This window comes from Bombina bombina, chromosome 2, assembly GCF_027579735.1.
Source record: "Bombina bombina isolate aBomBom1 chromosome 2, aBomBom1.pri, whole genome shotgun sequence".
Classification (NCBI taxonomy): Eukaryota; Metazoa; Chordata; class Amphibia; order Anura; family Bombinatoridae; genus Bombina; species Bombina bombina.
Genome location: NC_069500.1, coordinates 39,496,127 through 39,518,258, shown reverse-complemented (window position 1 = coordinate 39,518,258; position 22,132 = coordinate 39,496,127). Strand labels below are relative to the sequence as shown.

At 43.3% G+C, this 22,132-nt stretch overlaps 1 protein-coding gene across 1 annotated transcript in view; it reads right to left on the bottom strand.

Moving 5' to 3' along the window:
• The window catches only part of UBAP2 (ubiquitin associated protein 2), a 320,876-nt gene that overhangs the window by 115,707 nt on the left and 183,037 nt on the right, over positions 1-22,132 (bottom strand). The window contains exons 4-5 of the mRNA XM_053699654.1: positions 20,338-20,392; positions 19,615-19,907 (exon numbers count right to left, since the gene is read on the bottom strand). Of these exons, the coding sequence (XP_053555629.1) occupies positions 19,615-19,907; positions 20,338-20,392 (348 nt within the window). The remainder of the gene's footprint in view (positions 1-19,614; positions 19,908-20,337; positions 20,393-22,132) is intronic.

Sequence of the window (22,132 nt, the reverse complement as noted above, 5' to 3'; positions counted from 1 at the left end):
CAAGTTGCAGCCTTGCAAATCTGTTCAACAGAGGCCTCATTCTTAAAGGCCCAAGTGGAAGCCACAGCTCTAGTGGAATGAGCTGTAATTCTTTCAGGAGGCTGCTGTCCAGCAGTCTCATAAGCTAAACGAATTATGCTACGAAGCCAAAAAGAGAGAGAGGTAGCAGAAGCTTTTTGACCTCTCCTCTGACCAGAGTAAACGACAAACAGGGAAGACGTTTGTCGAAAATCTTTAGTTAACTGTAAATAAAATTTAAGGGCACGAACTACATCCAGATTGTGCAAAAGACGTTCCTTCCTCGAAGAAGGATTTGGGCACAAGGATGGAACAACAATCTCCTGATTGATATTCCTGTTAGTGACTACCTTAGGTAAGAACCCAGGCTTAGTACGCAGAACTACCTTATCCGAGTGAAAAATCAAATAAGGAGAATCACAATGTAAGGCTGATAACTCAGAGACTCTTCGAGCCGAGGAAATAGCCATTAAAAATAGAACTTTCCAAGATAACAACTTTATATCAATGGAATGAAGGGGTTCAAACGGAACACCCTGTAAAATGTTAAGAACTAAGTTTAAACTCCATGGCGGAGCAACAGTTTTAAACACAGGCTTGATCCTAGCTAAGGCCTGACAAAAGGCCTGGACGTCTGGATTTTCTGACAGACACCTGTGTAACAAGATGGACAGAGCTGAGATCTGTCCCTTTAATGAGCTAGCCGATAAACCCTTTTCTAAACCTTCTTGTAGAAAGGACAATATCCTAGGAATCCTAACCTTACTCCAGGAGTAACCTTTGGATTCGCACCAGTATAGGTATTTACGCCATATCTTATGGTAAATCCTTCTGGTAACAGGCTTCCTAGCCTGTATCAGGGTATCAATAACCGACTCAGAAAAACCACGTTTTGATAAAATCAAGCGTTCAATTTCCAAGCAGTCAGCTTCAGAGAAGTTAGATTTTGATGTTTGAATGGACCCTGTATCAGAAGGTCCTGTCTTAGAGGTAGAGACCAAGGCGGACAGGATGACATGTCCACTAGATCTGCATACCAAGTCCTGCGTGGCCATGCAGGCGCTATTAGAATCACTGATGCTCTCTCCTGTTTGATTTTGGCAATCAATCGAGGAAGCAGTGGGAAGGGTGGAAACACATAAGCCATCCCGAAGTTCCAAGGTGCTGTCAAAGCATCTATCAGAACCGCTCCCGGATCCCTGGATCTGGACCCGTAGCGAGGAAGTTTGGCGTTCTGGCGAGACGCCATGAGATCTATCTCTGGTTTGCCCCAACGTCGAAGTATTTGGGCAAAGACCTCCGGATGAAGTTCCCACTCCCCCGGATGAAAAGTCTGGCGACTCAAGAAATCCGCCTCCCAGTTCTCCACTCCCGGGATGTGGATTGCTGACAGGTGGCAAGAGTGAGACTCTGCCCAGCGAATTATCTTTGATACTTCCATCATTGCTAGGGAGCTTCTTGTCCCTCCTTGATGGTTGATGTAAGCTACAGTCGTGATGTTGTCCGACTGAAACCTGATGAACCCCCGAGTTTTTAACTGGGGCCAAGCCAGAAGGGCATGGAGAACTGCTCTTAATTCCAGAATGTTTATTGGCAGGAGACTTTCCTCCTGATTCCATTGTCCCTGAGCCTTCAGAGAATTCCAGACAGCGCCCCAACCTAGTAGGCTGGCGTCTGTTGTTACAATTGTCCAGTCCGGCCTGCTGAATGGCATCCCCCTGGACAGATGTGGCCGAGAAAGCCACCATAGAAGAGAGTTTCTGGTCTCTTGATCCAGATTCAGAGTAGGGGACAAGTCTGAGTAATCCCCATTCCACTGACTCAGCATGCACAATTGCAGCGGTCTGAGATGTAGACGTGCAAAGGGTACTATGTCCATTGCTGCTACCATTAAGCCGATCACCTCCATGCATTGAGCTACTGACGGGAGTTGAATGGAATGAAGGACACGGCATGCATTTAGAAGCTTTGTTAATCTGTCTTCTGTCAGATAAATCTTCATTTCTACAGAATCTATAAGAGTCCCCAAGAATGGAACTCTTGTGAGAGGAAAAAGAGAACTCTTCTTTTCGTTCACTTTCCATCCATGCGACCTTAGAAATGCCAGAACTAACTCTGTATGAGACTTGGCAGTTTGAAAGCTTGAAGCTTGTATCAGAATGTCGTCTAGGTACGGAGCTACCGAAATTCCTCGCGGTCTTAGTACCGCCAGAAGGGCACCCAGAACCTTTGTGAAGATTCTTGGAGCCGTAGCCAATCCGAATGGAAGAGCTACAAACTGGTAATGCCTGTCTAAGAAGGCAAACCTTAGATACCGGTAATGATCTTTGTGAATCGGTATGTGAAGGTAAGCATCCTTTAAATCCACTGTGGTCATGTACTGACCCTTTTGGATCATGGGTAAGATTGTCCGAATAGTTTCCATTTTGAACGATGGAACTCTTAGGAATTTGTTTAGGATCTTTAAATCCAAGATTGGCCTGAAAGTTCCCTCTTTTTTGGGAACCACAAACAGGTTTGAGTAAAACCCTTGTCCTTGTTCCGACCGCGGAACCGGATGGATCACTCCCATTAATAACAGATCTTGTACACAGCGTAGAAACGCTTCTTTCTTTATCTGGTTTGTTGACAACCTTGACAGATGAAATCTCCCTCTTGGGGGAGAGAATTTGAAGTCTAGAAGGTATCCCTGAGATATGATCTCTAGCGCCCAGGGATCCTGAACATCTCTTGCCCAAGCCTGGGCGAAGAGAGAGAGTCTGCCCCCCACTAGATCCGGTCCCGGATCGGGGGCCCTCGGTTCATGCTGTCTTTGGGGCAGCAGCAGGTTTCCTGGCCTGCTTGCCCTTGTTCCAGGACTGGTTAGGTTTCCAGCCTTGTCTGTAACGAGCAACAGCTCCTTCCTGTTTTGGTGCAGTGGAAGTTGATGCTGCTCCTGCTTTGAAATTCCGAAAGGGACGAAAATTAGACTGTCTAGCCTTAGCTTTGGCTTTGTCTTGAGGTAGGGCGTGGCCCTTACCTCCTGTAATGTCAGCGATAATTTCTTTCAAACCGGGCCCAAATAAAGTTTGCCCCTTGAAAGGTATATTAAGTAATTTGGACTTAGAAGTTACATCAGCTGACCAGGATTTTAGCCACAGCGCCCTACGTGCCTGAATGGCGAATCCTGAGTTCTTAGCCGTAAGTTTGGTTAAATGTACTACGGCCTCCGAAATGAATGAATTAGCTAGTTTAAGGACTCTAAGCCTGTCCGTAATGTCGTCCAGCGTAGCTGAACTAAGGTTCTCTTCCAGAGACTCAATCCAAAATGCTGCCGCAGCCGTAATCGGCGCGATGCATGCAAGGGGTTGCAATATAAAACCTTGTTGAACAAACATTTTCTTAAGGTAACCCTCTAATTTTTTATCCATTGGATCTGAAAAAGCACAGCTATCCTCCACCGGGATAGTGGTACGCTTAGCTAAAGTAGAAACTGCTCCCTCCACCTTAGGGACCGTTTGCCATAAGTCCCGTGTGGTGGCGTCTATTGGAAACATCTTTCTAAATATTGGAGGGGGTGAGAACGGCACACCGGGTCTATCCCACTCCTTAGTAACAATTTCAGTTAGTCTCTTAGGTATAGGAAAAACGTCAGTACTCGCCGGTACCGCAAAGTATTTATCCAACCTACACAATTTCTCTGGTATTGCAACAGTGTTACAATCATTAAGAGTCGCTAAAACCTCCCCTAGTAATACACGGAGGTTCTCCAATTTAAATTTAAAATTTGAAATATCTGAATCCAATCTGTTTGGATCAGAACCATCACCCACAGAATGAAGCTCTCCGTCCTCATGTTCTGCAAGCTGTGACGCAGTATCAGACATGGCCCTAGTATTATCAGCGCACTCTGTTCTCACCCCAGAGTGATCACGCTTGCCTCTTAGTTCTGGTAATTTAGCCAAAACTTCAGTCATAACAGTAGCCATATCTTGTAATGTTATCTGTAATGGCCGCCCAGATGTACTAGGCGCCATAATATCACGCACCTCCCGGGCGGGAGATGCAGGTACTGACACGTGAGGCGAGTTAGTCGGCATAACTCTCCCCTCGCTGTTTGGTGAAATTTGTTCAATTTGTACAGATTGGCTTTTATTTAAAGTAGCATCAATACAGTTAGTACATAAATTTCTATTGGGCTCCACCTTGGCATTGGAACAAATGACACAGATATCTTCCTCTGAATCAGACATGTTTAACACACTAGCAATAAACTTGCAACTTGGTTACAATCTTATTTAACAAAAACGTACTGTGCCTCAAAGAAGCACTAAATGATTAAATGACAGTTGAAATAATGAACTGAAAGACAGTTATAGCATCAATCCTTAAAAACAACACAACTTTTAGCAAAGGTTTGTTCCCATTAGTAAAGTAACAATAATTAAATTTGAAACATAAAAATTACAGAGCAACGTTTTTAATCACAGTCAATATATAAGTCTCACAGCTCTGCTGAGAGAATCTACCTCCCTCCAAAGAAGTTTGAAGACCCCTGAGTTCTGTTAGAGATGAACCGGATCATGCAGGAAATACAAGAGTAACTGACTGGAATTTTTTGATGCGTAGCAAAGAGCGCCAAAAACGGCCCCTCCCCCTCACACACAGCAGTGAGAGAGAAACGAAACTGTCACAATTAAAACAAGCAACTGCCAAGTGGAAAAATAATGCCCAAATATTTATTCACTCAGTACCTCAGAAAATGCAAACGATTCTACATTCCAGCAAAAACGTTTAACATAATAAATACCTATTAAAAGGTTTAATGTACTTTTAACAGAGTAATTCCGGTGAAATACCATCCCCAGAATACTGAAGTGTAGAATATACATACATGTCATTATAACGGTATGGCAGGATTTTCTCATCAATTCCATTCAGAAAATAAAAACTGCTACATACCTCAATGCAGATTCATCTGCCCGCTGTCCCCTGATCTGAAGCTTTTACCTCCCTCAGATGGCCGAGAAACAGCAATATGATCTTAACTACTCCGGTTAAAATCATAGTAAAAACTCTGGTAGATTCTTCTTCAAACTCTGCCAGAGAGGCAATAACACGCTCCGGTGCTATTGTAAAATAACAAACTTTTGATTGAAGTTATAAAAACTAAGTATAATCACCATAGTCCTCTCACACATCCTATCTAGTCTTTGGGTGCAAGAGAATGACTGGGGGTGACGTAGAGGGGAGGAGCTATATAGCAACTCTGCTGGGTGAATCCTCTTGCACTTCCTGTGGGGGAGCAGCTAATATCCCACAAGTAATGATGACCCGTGGACTGATCACACTTAACAGAAGAAAACAGCCTTCCAGCATTACACAGTCTTGTTAGAAATATGGCTAGTCATAACTTAAGCAGAAAAGTCTGCTAACTGTTTCCCCCAACTGAAGTTACTTCATCTCAACAGTCCTATGTGGAAACAGCAATCGATTTTAGTTACTGTCTGCTAAAATCATCTTCCTCTCACAAACAGAAATCTTCATCCTTTTCTGTTTCAGAGTAAATAGTACATACCAGCACTATTTTAAAATAACAAACTCTTGATAGTAGAATAAAAAACTACAACTAAACACCACATACTCTTCACCATCTCTGTGGAGATGCTGCCTGTGCAACGGCAAAGAGAATGACTGGGGTGGGCGGAGCCTAGGAGGGACTATATGGACAGCTTTTGCTGTGCTCTTTGCCATTTCCTGTTGGGGAAGAGAATATTCCCACAAGTTATGGATGACGCCGTGGACCGGACACACCAATGTTGGAGAAAAAACAGCATCTCTGCCTAAGACTGGGTTAGTTGAGAAGATGCCTGAACCAAGATGTCGTCTAGATGAGGCACCACAGCAATTTCCTTGGATATGATCACTGCCAATAGCGCCCCCAGAACCTTCATGAATATTCTAGGATCAATGGCCAGACCAAATGTAAGTTCAACAAATTGGAAGTGCTTGTCCAGAAAGGCAAACCTCAGATGATGGTGTTCTCTGTAAATGGGAACATGAAGGTATGCGTACTTCAGGTCTATGGTCGTCATAAACTGACCTTCCTGTACCAAAGAAAGAATGGAACAAATAGTCTCCATCTTGAAGGACAGAACCCTGAGAAATTTGTTGACACTTGAGGTCTAGAATGGGCTGAAACGTTCCCTCCTTTTTGGGAACCACAAATAGATTTGAATAGAATCCTAGACCCTGTTCTCTTAAAGGGACTGGAACAATAACTCCCAGGGAGTATAGGTCCTTTACACAGTTTAAGGCGGCCACCTTCTTTATTTGGTTTGAGGATAGTTTTGACAGGAGAAATCTTCCCCTTGGAGGGCAAGACTTGAATCCCATTCTGTAACCCTGGGATACTATGTCCACCACCCAAGGGACTGGGACATCACGTATCCAGGCTTGACGAAAAAGAGAAAGCCTGCCCCCCACTGGAATCGGGGCGTAACCGTCATGCTGATTTAGAGTCAGCAGAAGGCTTCTTGTTTTGTTTTACCTTGTTCCAGGGCTGGTTGGATTTCCAAGTGGATCTGGATTGATCTGGTTTTGAAGAGGAGGACTATTGTCGCTTAAAATTACAAAAGGAACGAAATTTAGAAGTCTGACATTTTCAGAAGAATCTCTGAAATGATCTCCGCCAGACCAGGTCCAAACATAGTCTTTCCTTTATAAGTAAAGCCAAAAGCTTGGCCTTAGAGTCTGAAATCTCAGTCTGAAAATCTCAAGAAGTTTATTTTGAAAAAAAAAAGTAAAGGCACCAATATACACTCCAGCAGTGACTGGGGCAAACTCTTACCAAACCTCCTTCAGACTTAGGCCTGCAGAGTTCTTCACACAGGTAGTCCTGACAGAAAATGACTCACCTAGGAGCAGAATGGTTCAGTATACTGCCTCTCAAGAAAATATTGCAACACTGTTTATTTAAAAGGCTGCACACCGCTCTTCAGAGAAACCAGAAGTGATTGAGGCGTGCAGAGTCACGTGGGCATAGGGAGGAGAATCAGAGTGCCAAGAACAAATGTCATGAAAAAATACAGATGTGCCATTATAGTAGCGCAGAATGTAAAATCCTTTATGAACGGACCAAGTTACCAGTGCTAATATCATTGGAATATAAAAAACAAAGTCTTAAAATAATAAAAAATGTAAACATTTGTAAATGCACCGATAGCCTCATCACGTTCTTAAAACGATCCTAAGAACGGATCTGTCAGCAATAGTGCACAGTGCCCTACAAATTGTCCTGCCCAATAACGAAATCCTTCAAATTAAGGAATAATTTTAAAGTCACCAGGCTCAGGGAAATACAAGAGATTCAACTCCATTCCTAGTGTCCTCCTATGTCCTGTTATAAGGAAAATACACTTAACTTAGGAGCCTCTGCAGTGGGGCAGACACAGCACTTCTAGGTCTGACAGTTTCATCCAGACTTTTGACAGGGACCTGAAGTAAAAATGAAAGCAGTGTAAACTTAACACTGGTTGCCAGGTAAGGGTGTTAGCTGTCGGATGTCGCAGGGAACTTCTCTCCTCATTCCAACAATCTATACTAACAGCTACCAATACTCTTACTAAGAGGTTTACATTGACACATCATTAACCCCAGTCCTATCTTGAAAGGGAAACTACCCATTAAAGGACTCCTTAAAGGACTCCATTTTCTTCAGAGCACCATCCTCCCCACCTCCTAGTTACAGAGGCAAAGAACGACTGGGGGAGTATGGGTAGTGGGAGGATACCCAAGATCTGGCTGAGGTGTCTTTGCCTCCTCCTGGTGGCCATGCGGTGATTTTCTATTCAGTAATGAATGTAAATGCCATTGGAAAAAAAATATATTTTGTTAAGTTATTAAGGCCAGTCATCAATGTTGTACTATTTGGCTGCGCTGCTCTGTATTTGGCTGTTCTCTTCAAACAGCTTATTCTGGCTTCACTGTGTTAAGGACAACTTAAATAGTGCAGCCAGAGCACAGCACGGTTTATAGAAAACTGCCTAATGTGGAGCAGCAGTTCAAAGTGAAATTGCCAACAGTTTCTGCATGTGTCCTGTTCTTTCTGCAGATGACATCTCAGATCCCAGCATGTTCTGCCTTAAGGCTTGAAAGTATTTTTCCCATACGTGTTGAAACATTGGTTAAAGCTAAACAAAATCAATAACTTTTATTTTAAAGGGCAGACAAGTCAGAATTAAACTTTCACGATTCAAATAGGGCATGCAATTTTAAACAACTAACCATAATTCACTTTTATCATCACATTTGCTATGTACTCTTGGTATTCTTTGTTGAAAGCTAAACCTAGGTAGGCTCATATGCTAATTTCTAAGCCCTTGAAGGTCGCCTCTTATCTCAAGGCATTTTGATAGTTTTTCACAGCTAGAGGGGGCGTAAGTTCATGTGTGCCATATATGTGTGCATGAGGAGTTATTTATGAGTCAGCAATGATTGGCTAAAATGCAAGTCTGGCAAGGGGCAGTCTGCTGAGGTTTACATACAAGGTAATCACAGTGGTAAAAAGTATATTAATATAACTGTGTGGGTAATGCAAAACTGGAGAACGGGTAATAAAAGGAATTCTCTTTTTTTATTTTTTATATATTTTTTATTAAGGTAAAACAAATCATACATGTATACATATTATATGGTCAAGTTCCATGATACATAGGTATGGTTCTTCAGAGTAAAACAGGTACTAATTAAATGACCATTATTAACAGTAAAAACCTCATCTTATTTTGACTTCAGAAAGAAAAGAATTAAGAGAAGAAAAACAAAAGTATGCTTACCTGATAATTTTCTTTTCTTCAGATGGAAAGAGTCCACAGCTGCATTCATTACTTTTGGGAATTCAGAACCTGGCCACCAGGAGGAGGCAAAGACACCCCAGCCAAAAGCTTAAATACTCCTCCCACTTCCCTCATCCCCCAGTCATTCTGCCGAGGAACAAAGAACAGTAGAAGAAATAGAGTGAAAAGGTGCCAGAAGAACAAAAATTATGGCCGCCCCACATAAAAACACGGGCGGGGAGCTGTGGACTCTTTCCATCTAAAGAAAAGAAAATTATCAGGTAAGCATCATTTATGTTTTTCTTCATAAATGGAAAGAGTCCAATGCTGCATTCATTACTTTTGGGAAAACAATATCCAAGCTATAGAGGACACTGAATGCTAAAATGGGAGGTTACAAAAAGGTAGCCCATTCTGAGTGCACTAAGCCTGAAACCACAACCCAGCAAAAATCCTGCTTTGTCCGAAGCCAAGAAAACATTTGAAAAGGAAAAAGGCCCCAAGGAAACTGACCCGCAAAGAGTCAACAAGCCTTGCTAGAGACCGCAGAAACAGACTCAACTGAGCCAACACTCCTTCAGGAGACACCATCACCCAAAGGACGGATGATACTCAACCACACCCCCTTACAGAGAAAGAGAAACGACAACCAAAAAGGAGAGAGGACATGGAGGAACAACAAGGATTCCAGGAAGACCCTAAACAGGGTGCAATTAGATTCAAATAAAAATGGAAAACCCCAAAAAGCGAGCCAAGTTCACAGGGACCCAAAGGGTACCTGAATCAAGGGAAGGCAACCCCCAGATCCCAAACTATAAAGAACCACAAAGTTGAGACCGGGAATAAAAACATAGAATAAAACTTCTCAGAGAAAACAAAAGCAACCGCCCAGAAAAAACCCCCACTGAAACCGAAGTCCCAAGTCGCCAGTAACTCAGAATATTGAAATATTCCCAAACAAACAAGTGCATCAATCCCAGAGAAGCAACCTCTGAACACCACACGCTTCAGTTATACCAGGATGACTTGGAAAATGAATACTTGCAGACAAGTAAAAAGCAGCCGAAGATAGATAGGCACCAACCAACAGACTGCTAACCTCCACACGTATCTGGAACAACAAAGAGCCCAGAATCTCCACGATCCGAGGATAGACAACATATCTCAGATCCTATTCCAACACCGGACCAGCCCAAGCAACCTACAGGTCAGAGAGACAGGGTAAAAGAAAGGATTTCAACCACCAGCCCCAGATAAAAGGGCGGAATGGGATGCATCAGGCACCCCCACAGAGCTTGGGAGCCTACCAAAAGCACCCACAAACAGGTACTCCCAAGGAGGACCCCATAGAAATAGGCAGAAAAAGACAGAGGCCCTATGAATCTAGCCCAACACTCTATGGCAGTCTCAACACAGCACCTCCAACAGGTACTCCCTATGAGAACCCCATAGAGATAGCGTAACTATGATCTAACATGGAGACTGCAAAACCCCAGACGGAACAGAACAATTCCAGAAAAGTGGACCACTCCCTATACAGGATAAACCACCTGTTTCAATCACCTGCACACAGGGCAGGACAATCATCCTCTAGAGGGGAAAACCTCACCTATTTTAAGAAAGGCAAACAACCCCCCCACCCCCCAAGGGAAGGGCACAGCTGAAGAAGAGCGCTCTCGCTCACAAGGTCAAAGCCAAAATCTGAGACAAATGAAAAACATCCAGGCGCCACTGAGGAATATGAAAGGGGAACTTCCCGAGAGGGAAGCACATACCGTTCAAGAACAAGGCAGGCCCTGAGGAGCCCGAGCACACAGAACTCCTGACCAAACTGCTAGTAGCTCAACTAGCGATACCATAAGATATGGTCCAAGTTCCCTGGAGAAATAGAGCTCCCAAACCAGTCATAGGATCATAAAATTCTGGAAGAAAATGCCAGATAGGGTCAATACCCGCACCCGCAGCGGAATTCAGATAGTGAAACCATGGAGCTAACCCTTAATTAGACCAGCTGGCTTAGGCCCAGAAAGATCCAAACGTTAGGCTAAGAATTGTTTAAACAACCAAAACCCCAGGAAAAACCATACCCCATCTGAATAACAGACTACACAGAGGATAAGACTAACACGGCGAACGGTTCTAAGACTCACTCATAAATCCTACCCAAGGTGAAATAACACCCCTAACAGAGTCCAACTCCAAAGAGCTAGGGCACTACAGAACCACAAAGACTCTAAGCCCAACAGGTGTACAACACCCAACTTCCAGGACCATGGGGAAATATCGGGGACAAAGTCACTAAAGAGCGAGTTAACAAAGGCTAGTCTCCAAAATCTCCTCAGAGTACAGAACCAGAGGACTACTTCCAAGGAAAAAGAATGCATAGCATCCCAAACCCCTGGAAACACCCCCTAGACGGAGCCAGCGTAAGGAGACCACATAGCCTATGATTCCTAATAAGGAACGACAAACTCCCAGAGTAGGAAAGACCGCAAGGCCCTCCCATAAGATGGCCTGAACCGCTAAGGAGAAACTGACACAGTCCAAAGATCTAGACCCGAAGGAAGAGTCCCAAAAAGAACAAGTCCAGAAGGACATTCCAATAGCCCATGAAGGGCAAAACCATAAAAGCGGCAAGGAGGCCCCAAGTCCTCCAAATCCTCAACCCATTCGGGAAAGGAAGCACTCAAATCCAGACAATATCGGAACCAACGGAGTGTGACGTACTTTAACTCCACCGAGTCCCAGGCAACCAGCTTGAAAGGCTGAGGACTGAACCAGTCCCTCGTGCCCCATGGAGCCTCAAGTCCCATCAGAATGCTTAGCTGACACTCGTAAAAACAAGATAAGAAAAACAGAATTTATGCTTACCTGATAAATTACTTTCTCCAACGGTGTGTCCGGTCCACGGCGTCATACTTACTTGTGGGAAATATCTCTTCCCCAACAGGAAATGGCAAAGAGTCCCAGCAAAACTGGCCATATAGTCCCTCCTAGGCTCCGCCCACCCCAGTCATTCGACCGACGGACAGGAGGAAAAATATAGGAGAAACCATATGGTACCGTGGTACGGTTAGAGAAAATAATTCATCAGACCTGATTAAAAAAAAAAACCAGGGCGGGCCGTGGACCAGACACACCGTTGGAGAAAGTAATTTATCAGGTAAGCATAAATTCTGTTTTCTCCAACATTGGTGTGTCCGGTCCACGGCGTCATCCTTACTTGTGGGAACCAATACAAAAGCTTTAGGACACGGATGAAGGGAGGGAGCAAATCAGGTTACCTAAACGGAAGGCACCACGGCTTGCAAAACCTTTCTCCCAAAAATAGCCTCCGAAGAAGCAAAAGTATCTAATTTGTAAAATTTGGCAAAAGTGTGCAGTGAAGACCAAGTCGCTGCCTTACATATCTGGTCAACAGAAGCCTCGTTCTTGAAGGCCCATGTGGAAGCCACAGCCCTAGTGGAGTGAGCTGTGATTCTTTCAGGAGGCTGCCGTCCGGCAGTCTCATAAGCCAATCGGATGATGCTTTTAAGCCAAATGGAAAGAGAGGTAGAAGTCGCTTTTTGACCTCTCCTTTTACCAGAATAAACAACAAACAAAGAAGATGTTTGTCTGAAATCCTTTGTAGCCTCTAAATAGAATTTTAGAGCACGGACTACGTCCAAATTGTGTAACAAACGTTCCTTCTTTGAAACTGGATTCGGACATAAAGAAGGTACAACTATCTCCTGGTTAATATTCTTGTTAGAAACAACCTTTGGAAGAAAACCAGGCTTAGTACGCAAAACCACCTTATCTGCATGGAACACCAGATAAGGCGGAGAACACTGCAAAGCAGATAACTCTGAAACTCTTCTAGCAGAAGAAATAGCAACCAAAAACAAAACTTTCCAAGATAGTAACTTAATATCTATGGAATGTAAAGGTTCAAACGGAACCCCTTGAAGAACTGAAAGAACTAGATTTAGACTCCAGGGAGGAGTCAAAGGTCTGTAAACAGGCTTGATCCTAACCAGAGCCTGAACAAATGCTTGAACATCTTGCACAGCTGCCAGTCTTTTGCGTAGTAAGACAGATAAAGCAGAGATCTGTCCTTTTAGAGAACTTGCAGATAATCCTTTCTCCAAACCTTCTTGTAGAAAGGAGAGAATCTTAGGAATTTTTAACTTATTCCATGGGAATCCTTTGGATTCACACCAACAGATATATCTTTTCCATATTTTATGGTCAATCTTTCTAGTTACCGGTTTTCTGGCCTGAACCAGAGTATCTATCACAGAATCTGAAAACCCAAGCTTTGATAGAAACAAGCGTTCAATCTCCAAGCCGTCAGCTGGAGGGAGACCAGATTTGGATGTTCGAATGGACCCTGAACAAGAAGGTCCTGTCTCAAAGGTAGCTTCCATGGTGGAACCGATGACATATTCACCAGGTCTGCATACCAAGTTCTGCGTGGCCACGCAGGAGCTATCAAGATCACCGAGGCCCTCTCCTGTTTGATCCTGGCTACCAGCCTGGGAATGAGAGGAAACGGTGGAAATACATAAGCTAGGTTGAAGGTCCAAGGTGCTACTAGTGCATCTACTAGAGTCGCCTTGGGATCCCTGGATCTGGACCCGTAGCAAGGAACCTTGAAGTTCTGACGAGACGCCATCAGATCCATGTCTGGAATGCCCCATAATTGAGTTAGTTTGGCAAAAATCTCCGGGTGGAGTTCCTACTCCCCCGGATGGAATGTCTGACGACTCAGATAATCCGCTTCCCAGTTTTCCACACCTGGGATGTGGATCGCAGATAGGTGGCAGGAGTGATCCTCCGCCCAATGTATTATTTTGGTCACTTCTTACATCGCCAGGGAACTCCTTGTTCCCCCCTGATGATTGATATACGCAACGGTCGTCATGTTGTCTGATTGGAATCTTATGAATCTGGCCTTTGCAAGCTGAGGCCAAGCCCTGAGAGCATTGAAGTTCGCTCTTAGTTCCAGAATGTTTATCGGGAGAAGAGACTCTTCCCGAGACCATAGACCCTGAGTTTTCAGGGATTCCCAGACCGCGCCCCAGCCCACTAGACTGGCGTCGGTCGTGACAATGACCCACTCTGGTCTGCGGAAGCTCATTCCCTGGGATAGATGGTCCAGGGTCAGCCACCAACGGAGTGAATCTCTGGTCTTCTGATCTACTTGAATCATTGGAGACAAGTCTGTATAGTCCCCATTCCACTGTTTGAGCATGCACAGTTGTAATGGTCTTAGATGAATTCGTGCAAAAGGAACTATGTCCATTGCTGCAACCATCAACCCTACTACTTCCATGCACTGCGCTATGGAAGGACGAGGAACAGAATGAAGAACTTGACAAGTGCTTAGAAGTTTTGACTTTCTGACCTCTGTCAGAAAAATCCTCATTTCTAAGGAATCTATTATTGTTCCCAAGAAGGGAACTCTTGTTGACGGAGACAGAGAACTTTTTTCTATGTTCACCTTCCATCCGTGTGATCTGAGAAAGGCCAGAACGATGTCTGTATGAGCCTTTGCTTTTCACAGGGACGACGCTTGTATTAGAATGTCGTCCAAGTATGGTACTACTGCAATGCCCCTCGGTCTTAGAACCGCTAGAAGGGACCCGAGTACCTTTGTGAAAATCCTTGGAGCAGTGGCTAACACGAATGGGAGGGCCACAAACTGGTAATGTTTGTCCAGAAAGGCGAACCTTAGGAACTGATGATGTTCTTTGTGGATAGGAATATGTAGGTACGCATCCTTTAGATCCACGGTAGTCATAAATTGACCTTCCTGGATAGTGGGTAGAATCGTTCGAATGGTTTCCATCTTGAACGATGGTACCCTGAGAAATTTGTTTAGGATCTTCAAATAAAAAATTGGTCTGAAGGTTCCCTCTTTTTTGGGAACTACGAACAGATTTGAATAAAATCCCATTCCTTGTTCCTTTATTGGAACTGGGTGTATCACTCCCATCTTTAACAGGTCTTCTACGCAATGTAAGAACGCATGTCTCTTTATTTGGTTTAAGGATAAGTGAGACATGTGGAACCTTCCCCTTGGGGGTAGTTCCCTGAATTCCAGAAGATAACCCTGAGAAATATATTTCTAGTGCCCAGGGATCCTGAACATCTCTTGCCCAAGCCTGAGCAAAGAGAGAGAGTCTGCCCCCTACTAGATCCGGTCCCGGATCGGGGGCTACTCCTTCATGCTGTTTTGTTAGCAGCAGCAGGCTTCTTGGCCTGCTTACCCTTGTTCCAGCCCTGCATTGGTTTCCAGGCTGGTTTGGGCTTTACCCTCTTAGGCATTACCCTCTTGCTTAGAGGATGCAGAATTAGAGGCCGGTCCGTTCCTGAAATTGCGAAAGGAACGAAAATTAGACTTATTCTTGGCCTTGAAAGGCCTATCTTGTGAAAGGGCGTGGCCCTTTCCCCCAGTGATGTCTGAGATAATCTCTTTCAATTCTGGTCCAAATAGAGTTTTACCTTTGAAAGGGATGTTAAGCAATTTTGTCTTGGATGATACATCCGCTGACCAAGACTTTAGCCAAAGCGCTCTGCGCGCCACAATTGCAAACCCTGAATTTTTCGCCGCTAATCTAGCTAATTGCAAAGCGGCATCTAAAATAAAAGAGTTAGCCAACTTAAGTGCGTGAACTCTGTCCATAACCTCCTCATATGGAGTCTCTCTACTGAGCGACTTTTCTAGTTCCTCGAACCAGAACCACGCTGCTGTAGTGACAGGAACAATGCACGAAATGGGTTGTAGAAGATAACCTTGCTGTACAAAAATCTTTTTAAGCAAACCTTCCAATTTTTTATCCATAGGATCTTTGAAAGCACAGCTATCCTCGATAGGAATAGTAGTGCGCTTGTTTAGAGTACAAACTGCCCCCTCGACCTTAGGGACTGTCTGCCATAAGTCCTTTCTGGGGTCGACCATAGGAAATAATTTCTTAAATATAGGGGGGGGGGAACAAAAGGTATGCCACTCCTTATTCACTATGTCCGCCACCCGCTTGGGTATAGGAAAAGCGTCGGGGTGCACCGGAACCTCTAGAAACTTGTCCATCTTGCATAATTTCTCTGGAATGACCAAGTTGTCACAATCATCCAGAGTAGATAACACCTCCTTAAGCAGTGCGCAGAGATGTTCTAATTTAAATGTCACAACATCAGGTTCAGCCTGTTGAGAAATTTTTCCTGAATCTGAAATTTCCCCATCTGACACAACCTCCCTCATGGCCACTTCAGATTGGTGTGAGGGTATGGCAGAACAATTATCATCAGCGCCCTCCTGCTCTTCAGTGTTTAAAACAGAGCAATCGCGCTTTCTCTGATATGCAGGCATTTTGGATAAAATATTTGCTATGGAGTTATCCATTACAGCCGTCAATTGTTGCATGGTAATAAGCATTGGCGCGCTAGATGTACTAGGGGCCTCCTGCGTGGGCAAAACTGGTGTAGACACAGTAGGAGATGATGTAGTATCATGTCTACTCCCCTCATCTGAGGAATCATCTTGGGCAATTTCATTATCTGTGGCAGTACTGTCCTTACTTTGTTAGGACGCTATGGCACAATTATCACACAAATTTAAATTGGGAGACACATTGGCTTTCATACATATAGAACATAGCTTATCCGAAGGCACAGACATGTTAAACAGGCTTAAACTTGTCAATAAAGCACAAAAACCGTTTTAAAACAAAACCGTTACTGTCTCTTTAAATTTTAAACAGAAACACTATTACTGAATATGTGAAAGTATGAAGGAATTGTTCAAAAATTACCAAAATTTCACCACAGTGTCTTAAAGCATTAAGAGTATTGCACACCAATTTTCAGAGCTTTAACCCTTAAAATAACGGAACCGTTTACAAATTTAACCCCTATACAGTCCCAGCTACAGCCTTTGCTGTGACACAACCAAGCCCAGAGGGGAATACGATACCAAATGACGCCTTCTAGAAACTTTTCCAGCTACTTTCAGATCCTCACACATGCATCTGCATGTCTTGCTCTTAAAAACAACTGCGCAGTAATGGCGCGAAAATGAGGCTCAGCCTACAACTGGGAAGGCCCTTCCTGACTGGAAAAGGTGTCTAACATAGTGCCTGACGTTAAAAAACGTTCCCCAAGTTTATAAGTGTGAATTATCAACATAAACATGTATAAAATGTCCAAATAAAGCAATCGATTTAGCCCATAAAAGTGTCTACCAGTTTTATAGCCCATATTAAGCCCTTAATTCTGTTTGAGACTAAGAAAATGGCTTACCGGTCCCCATGAGGGGAAATGACAGCCTTCCAGCATTACACAGTCTTGTTAGAAATATGGCTAGTCATACCTTAAGCAGAAAAGTCTGCTGTTTCCCCCAACTGAAGTTACTTCATCTCAACAGTCCTATGTGGAAACAGCAATCGATTTTAGTTACTGTCTGCTAAAATCATCTTCCTCTCACAAACAGAAATCTTCATCCTTTTCTGTTTCAGAGTAAATAGTACATACCAGCACTATTTTAAAATAACAAACACTTGATAGAAGAATAAAAAACTACATTTAAACACCAAAAACTCTTAACCATCTCCGTGGAGATGTTGCCTGTGCAACGGCAAAGAGAATGACTGGAGTGGGCGGAGCCTAGGAGGGACTATATGGCCAGCTTTGCTGGGGGACTCTGCCATTTCCTGTTGGGGAAGAGATATTTCCCACAAGTAAGGATGACGCCGTGGACCGGACACACCAATGTTGGAGAAAACACAAATAATAATACAATCACTCAACACCCAAACCAGACCAGCCAGGCAGAACAGGCGTCACGTGTTTGAAATAGGCCTCAAGACAGCAGGAGCTGAACTTTTAGCCATTAATGTCAAGGCCGTAATATTCACCCCTAGGGAGGGAGACATAAACGATAGACAAACAGATCTAAACGCGTCCCCAAAACAACTTCCGTAGAAGTAACCAGTGTGATTAAGAAATCGAGAGTATCGATTCCAGAAGGAAAATTCCCGAAGGAAAATATAAGAAAACATGAGCTCTTTAAAGCAAATAAGACATCCTCACCGGATTAAATAAAAGGCAACCCCGTAGGTTTTTGCTTAAGGAGAACAGACACACCCGCAGGACCAGCCCAACAGAAACCTACTCATCTAAGCTCAGAATGGAAAGGATACTCAGACTATAAGAAGATTACTTCATCCCCTTATATTTAATTCTGTGAGCTATTCGAATTAGTAGACTGATCCTATATCCATTAAGGAAGGGATCCTCAAACAACGCCAAAACGTGCCGTAGCAGAACACAAAGGTGAGCCAGTTTATACCGAAAAGCACAGCACACCTCCGCTGGAGCCTCAGGACCAGTCTCTCCCCAGAGAACTGAACGGGCCACCCCATGCCTGGGGAGCCCGGGTTGACAGGTAACAAACAATCTTAAGCAGACATCTGGAAGCTGCCAACGCCATAAGTATTTGAATACTGAAACATGCCGCAACCTCCGGAGGGAACAAACCACCATCCAGGGAGGGATAAGCAAAATCTGGGTCACCTGCACGTGTAGTTACAATAAGTGGTAGGGAACTCGCCTCTCGAGGGACAGAACTCCCAGAGGCGGATGGCTCAGCAGCCCCCTAATTCCCAGATCCCGAGGAATTGAGCCCTCTAACACAGCCTACGGAACATAACTGACTATCATGTGTCACCTGGGTCGATTTATATTCTTCGCAATAAGTAGAATCTGAATCAGAGACTACTTCAATCTTACCAGAATCCTCCATAGCTGGAATATGACTACAAAATAATGCACTAAGGAAAAAAATCTTACGGCACCTTATACCCATAATGGCTGGGGCACTCACAACCTCCTATGCACCAGACACCAGCGGACCAGAATTTCTCCGTCGCCACACAGTCAGGAATGCGGAACCGGAAAGTTAAAAACGTGACCACGCCCGGTCACAAGGTAAGCCGTACAGTCAAGAAAAAGCGTGCCCAACCGCAAAGGCTGCGTCACTTTCAAGGCCGTTATGTTCCAAAAGCCATGAGCTGAAGAAACACTACACATAAGCAAGTCAAATCACATAAAAATGACAGAAAGACCCTCCCTGCGTCTCTGGACTAACTTTCATCCAAGCTCTCACTGAGAGGCTGACAGGACTACTTAAAACTCCAGTCCCATGCCGAAGAGTGCTACCCTCCATAAGAGACTAATCGTAAACTTCTGACACTTCTCTGCCAACCTCCTGGAACAAAGGGCAAAGAATGACTGGGGGATGAGGGGAGTGGGAGGAGTATTTAATCCTTTGGCTGGGGTGTCTTTGCCTCCTCCTGGTGGCCAGGTTCTGAACTCCCAAAAGAAATGAATGCAGTTGTGGGCTCAATCCCGTATTACAAGTTAGGAGGGGACTTTGTCTTATGATCGCAGATCATTTACCTATTTGTTGTGTATGTAGTCTTCCCAAATAAAGAGTATCTCATGAAAGAAGTCTTTGTGCAATGTTTTCATATAGTGGTAGGAATTATCTTGCTTTTTGAACAAAAATTCTGGGAGCAGATAGTCCCTTTAAGGAGTGCTGTTCACATGTTAATGTGCCTAAAATCAACAGAGTGGCATTAGCCAGAGAGTTGATGCAACTGAATATCCACATCATTATAGTGCTGTGTATCACCTTAATCCCACCACTAACCTACAAACCTCATATACCAGTTTCAAGTATGCATTTCCTGTTAATGAGCATTAGTGCCTATAAAAAAACAATATTCACGGTACCCACCTTTGACGTTGGAGGGATTCTCCTTTTCTGAGGTTTGATCTGTTTCTGCTGTTGGGCCTGCTGTGCAGACAATGTTTGTGTGTCCAAAGCCAAGGTAGGAAGTTGCAGCATTTTACCCACTGTGGAGGAGCTGTCAACAGGTGAGGTCTCTCTGAGCTTTACCTGGGAGGAAAATGACTCCAAGCCAGGAGGACTTAGAGGCTGTATCTGATGCTGTTGTCGTTGAGCTAGTTGGCTTAGCACTGGTGATGGCTCTGGCTGGGATTTAAAATCTGTGAATGCAGATACGGAAACTAGTTAGAACGGATGTTTAAACTTTAAATTATAGAAAACAGACGTACAAACAATTGTTTTTCTTTGCTGTCAAAATAAATATTCAATCTGACTAGACAAATATGAAACTAGTTAATTTGAATCTAATAGGGAAATAAAATGAAAGTCAATACATTTTAAACCGTGAGAGTATGCGATTAATAACCCCGCCAACTATGGTGGGATCCTATACGGACTGGAGCTTAGATCACAGCAAACTTGATCACAGACTGTTCCCTATACGTTTCCGCGCTGTCAGGCTCCCCCTTGACACTGCGGACAGAGCGTGTTTGGGCCTAAAGGTCTTTGATTTTTTTTTCTTATTGAAGCCTGTATTTACTGTGGGATGTGGTACCGCGGGGCTTGGCGCCAATTCCTTCACAGCGTTAACGGCCATTCCTAGAGAAGTACAAGCTAGACAATAGGCTACTTGAATAGATTCTCCCTTAGTGTGATTAAAGGGGACCTATGATATGGGGCATATGATTGAGTGTCCTTGCATGAAGTGGGATATGTATGTCAGACATACTAGCTCTTTATACCGGTGCATATTTGGAAGAGGCCGGTACCTCGGAGTTTATTGTGTGAGAGAGATGACACTATAGTAAACCTTGGTATAGGCATATATTATCTGCCTTATTGTCATGTATCAACATTGAGTTGCAGTACTTGCACTTATTTATCTAACATGTGACAACTAGATAGTTTCCACATCCTGGCTGTGAATACTGAATTTTTAATGCTTGTTTGCTAAAACAATTATAAAAAAAAATAAATAAAAAAAAAATAAAATATAATAATAATAATAAATATATTTATACATACATACATATATATACACATATATATATATATACACACATATATATATATATATATATATATATATATATATATATATATATACACATACATACATACATACATATATATATAAAAACACGGGTGGTGTCAGCACTCTCAGGCTGGACTGGGTACACATCCTATGACCCTGCAACATGCACAGCCCTGGGTGCAAACCAGCACTCTCAGGAAGCTGCACTGTCACCAGAGTTGCAGGCAGTTAACCCCAGACAGGCCTGGGTGCAAGGCCCAAACAGGGAAAATTACAAAAAAAAATACATTAATATAACACACAGAAAAAGTCCAGCACTCACAAGCTCTCAACTAAGATAAAAAGCAGCAATGGAAGTGTTAGTTACCGCATCTGGCAAAATGGGTAAAGCCCAGGTACCTCGTCAAGGTCTATTCCAAAAAAACCTGGGTCCCTAAACAGCCACACAATTCAGGCTCACAATCAAACAACTGTGAAAAAAAGCAACTGTGAAAAAATGGAGGGTGCACAGGCATATGTAATCTCCCCAAACATACACAAAACACATACATATACACACACACACACACAACACATACATAAAACACATACATATATATATATATATATATATATATATATATATATATATATATATACACACATATACACATACAGACACACATATATACACACACACACACACATATATATATATATATATTTATATATATATATAACTAAATTTATGCTTACCTGATAAATTACTTTCTTTTATGATATGACGAGTCTACGGATTTCATCCTTACATGTGGGATATTAACATCCTGCTAACAGGAAGTGGCAAAGACTACCACAGCAGAGCTGTATATATAGCCCCTCCCTTCCCCTCCACCCTCAGTCATTCGGCCGAAGGTATAGGAAGAGAAAAGTAAAGGCTAAAAAGGTGCAGAGGTGACTGAAGTTTACAAAAAATTAAAATAAAAACAGAATTTATGCTTACCTGATAAATTACTTTCTCTTGCGGTGTATCCAGTCCACGGATTCATCCTTACTTGTGGGATATTCTCATTCCCTACAGGAAGTGGCAAAGAGAGCACACAGCAGAGCTGTCCATATAGCTCCCCTCAGGCTCCGCCCCCCCAGTCATTCGACCGACGGTTAGGAGAAAAAGGAGAAACCATAGGGTGCAGTGGTGACTGTAGTTTTACAAAAATAAATTTGAACCTGACTTAATTGCCAGGGCGGGCCGTGGACTGGATACACCGTAAGAGAAAGTAATTTATCAGGTAAGCATAAATTCTGTTTTCTCTTACATGGTGTATCCAGTCCACGGATTCATCCTTACTTGTGGGATACCAATACCAAAGCTTTAGGACACGGATGAAGGGA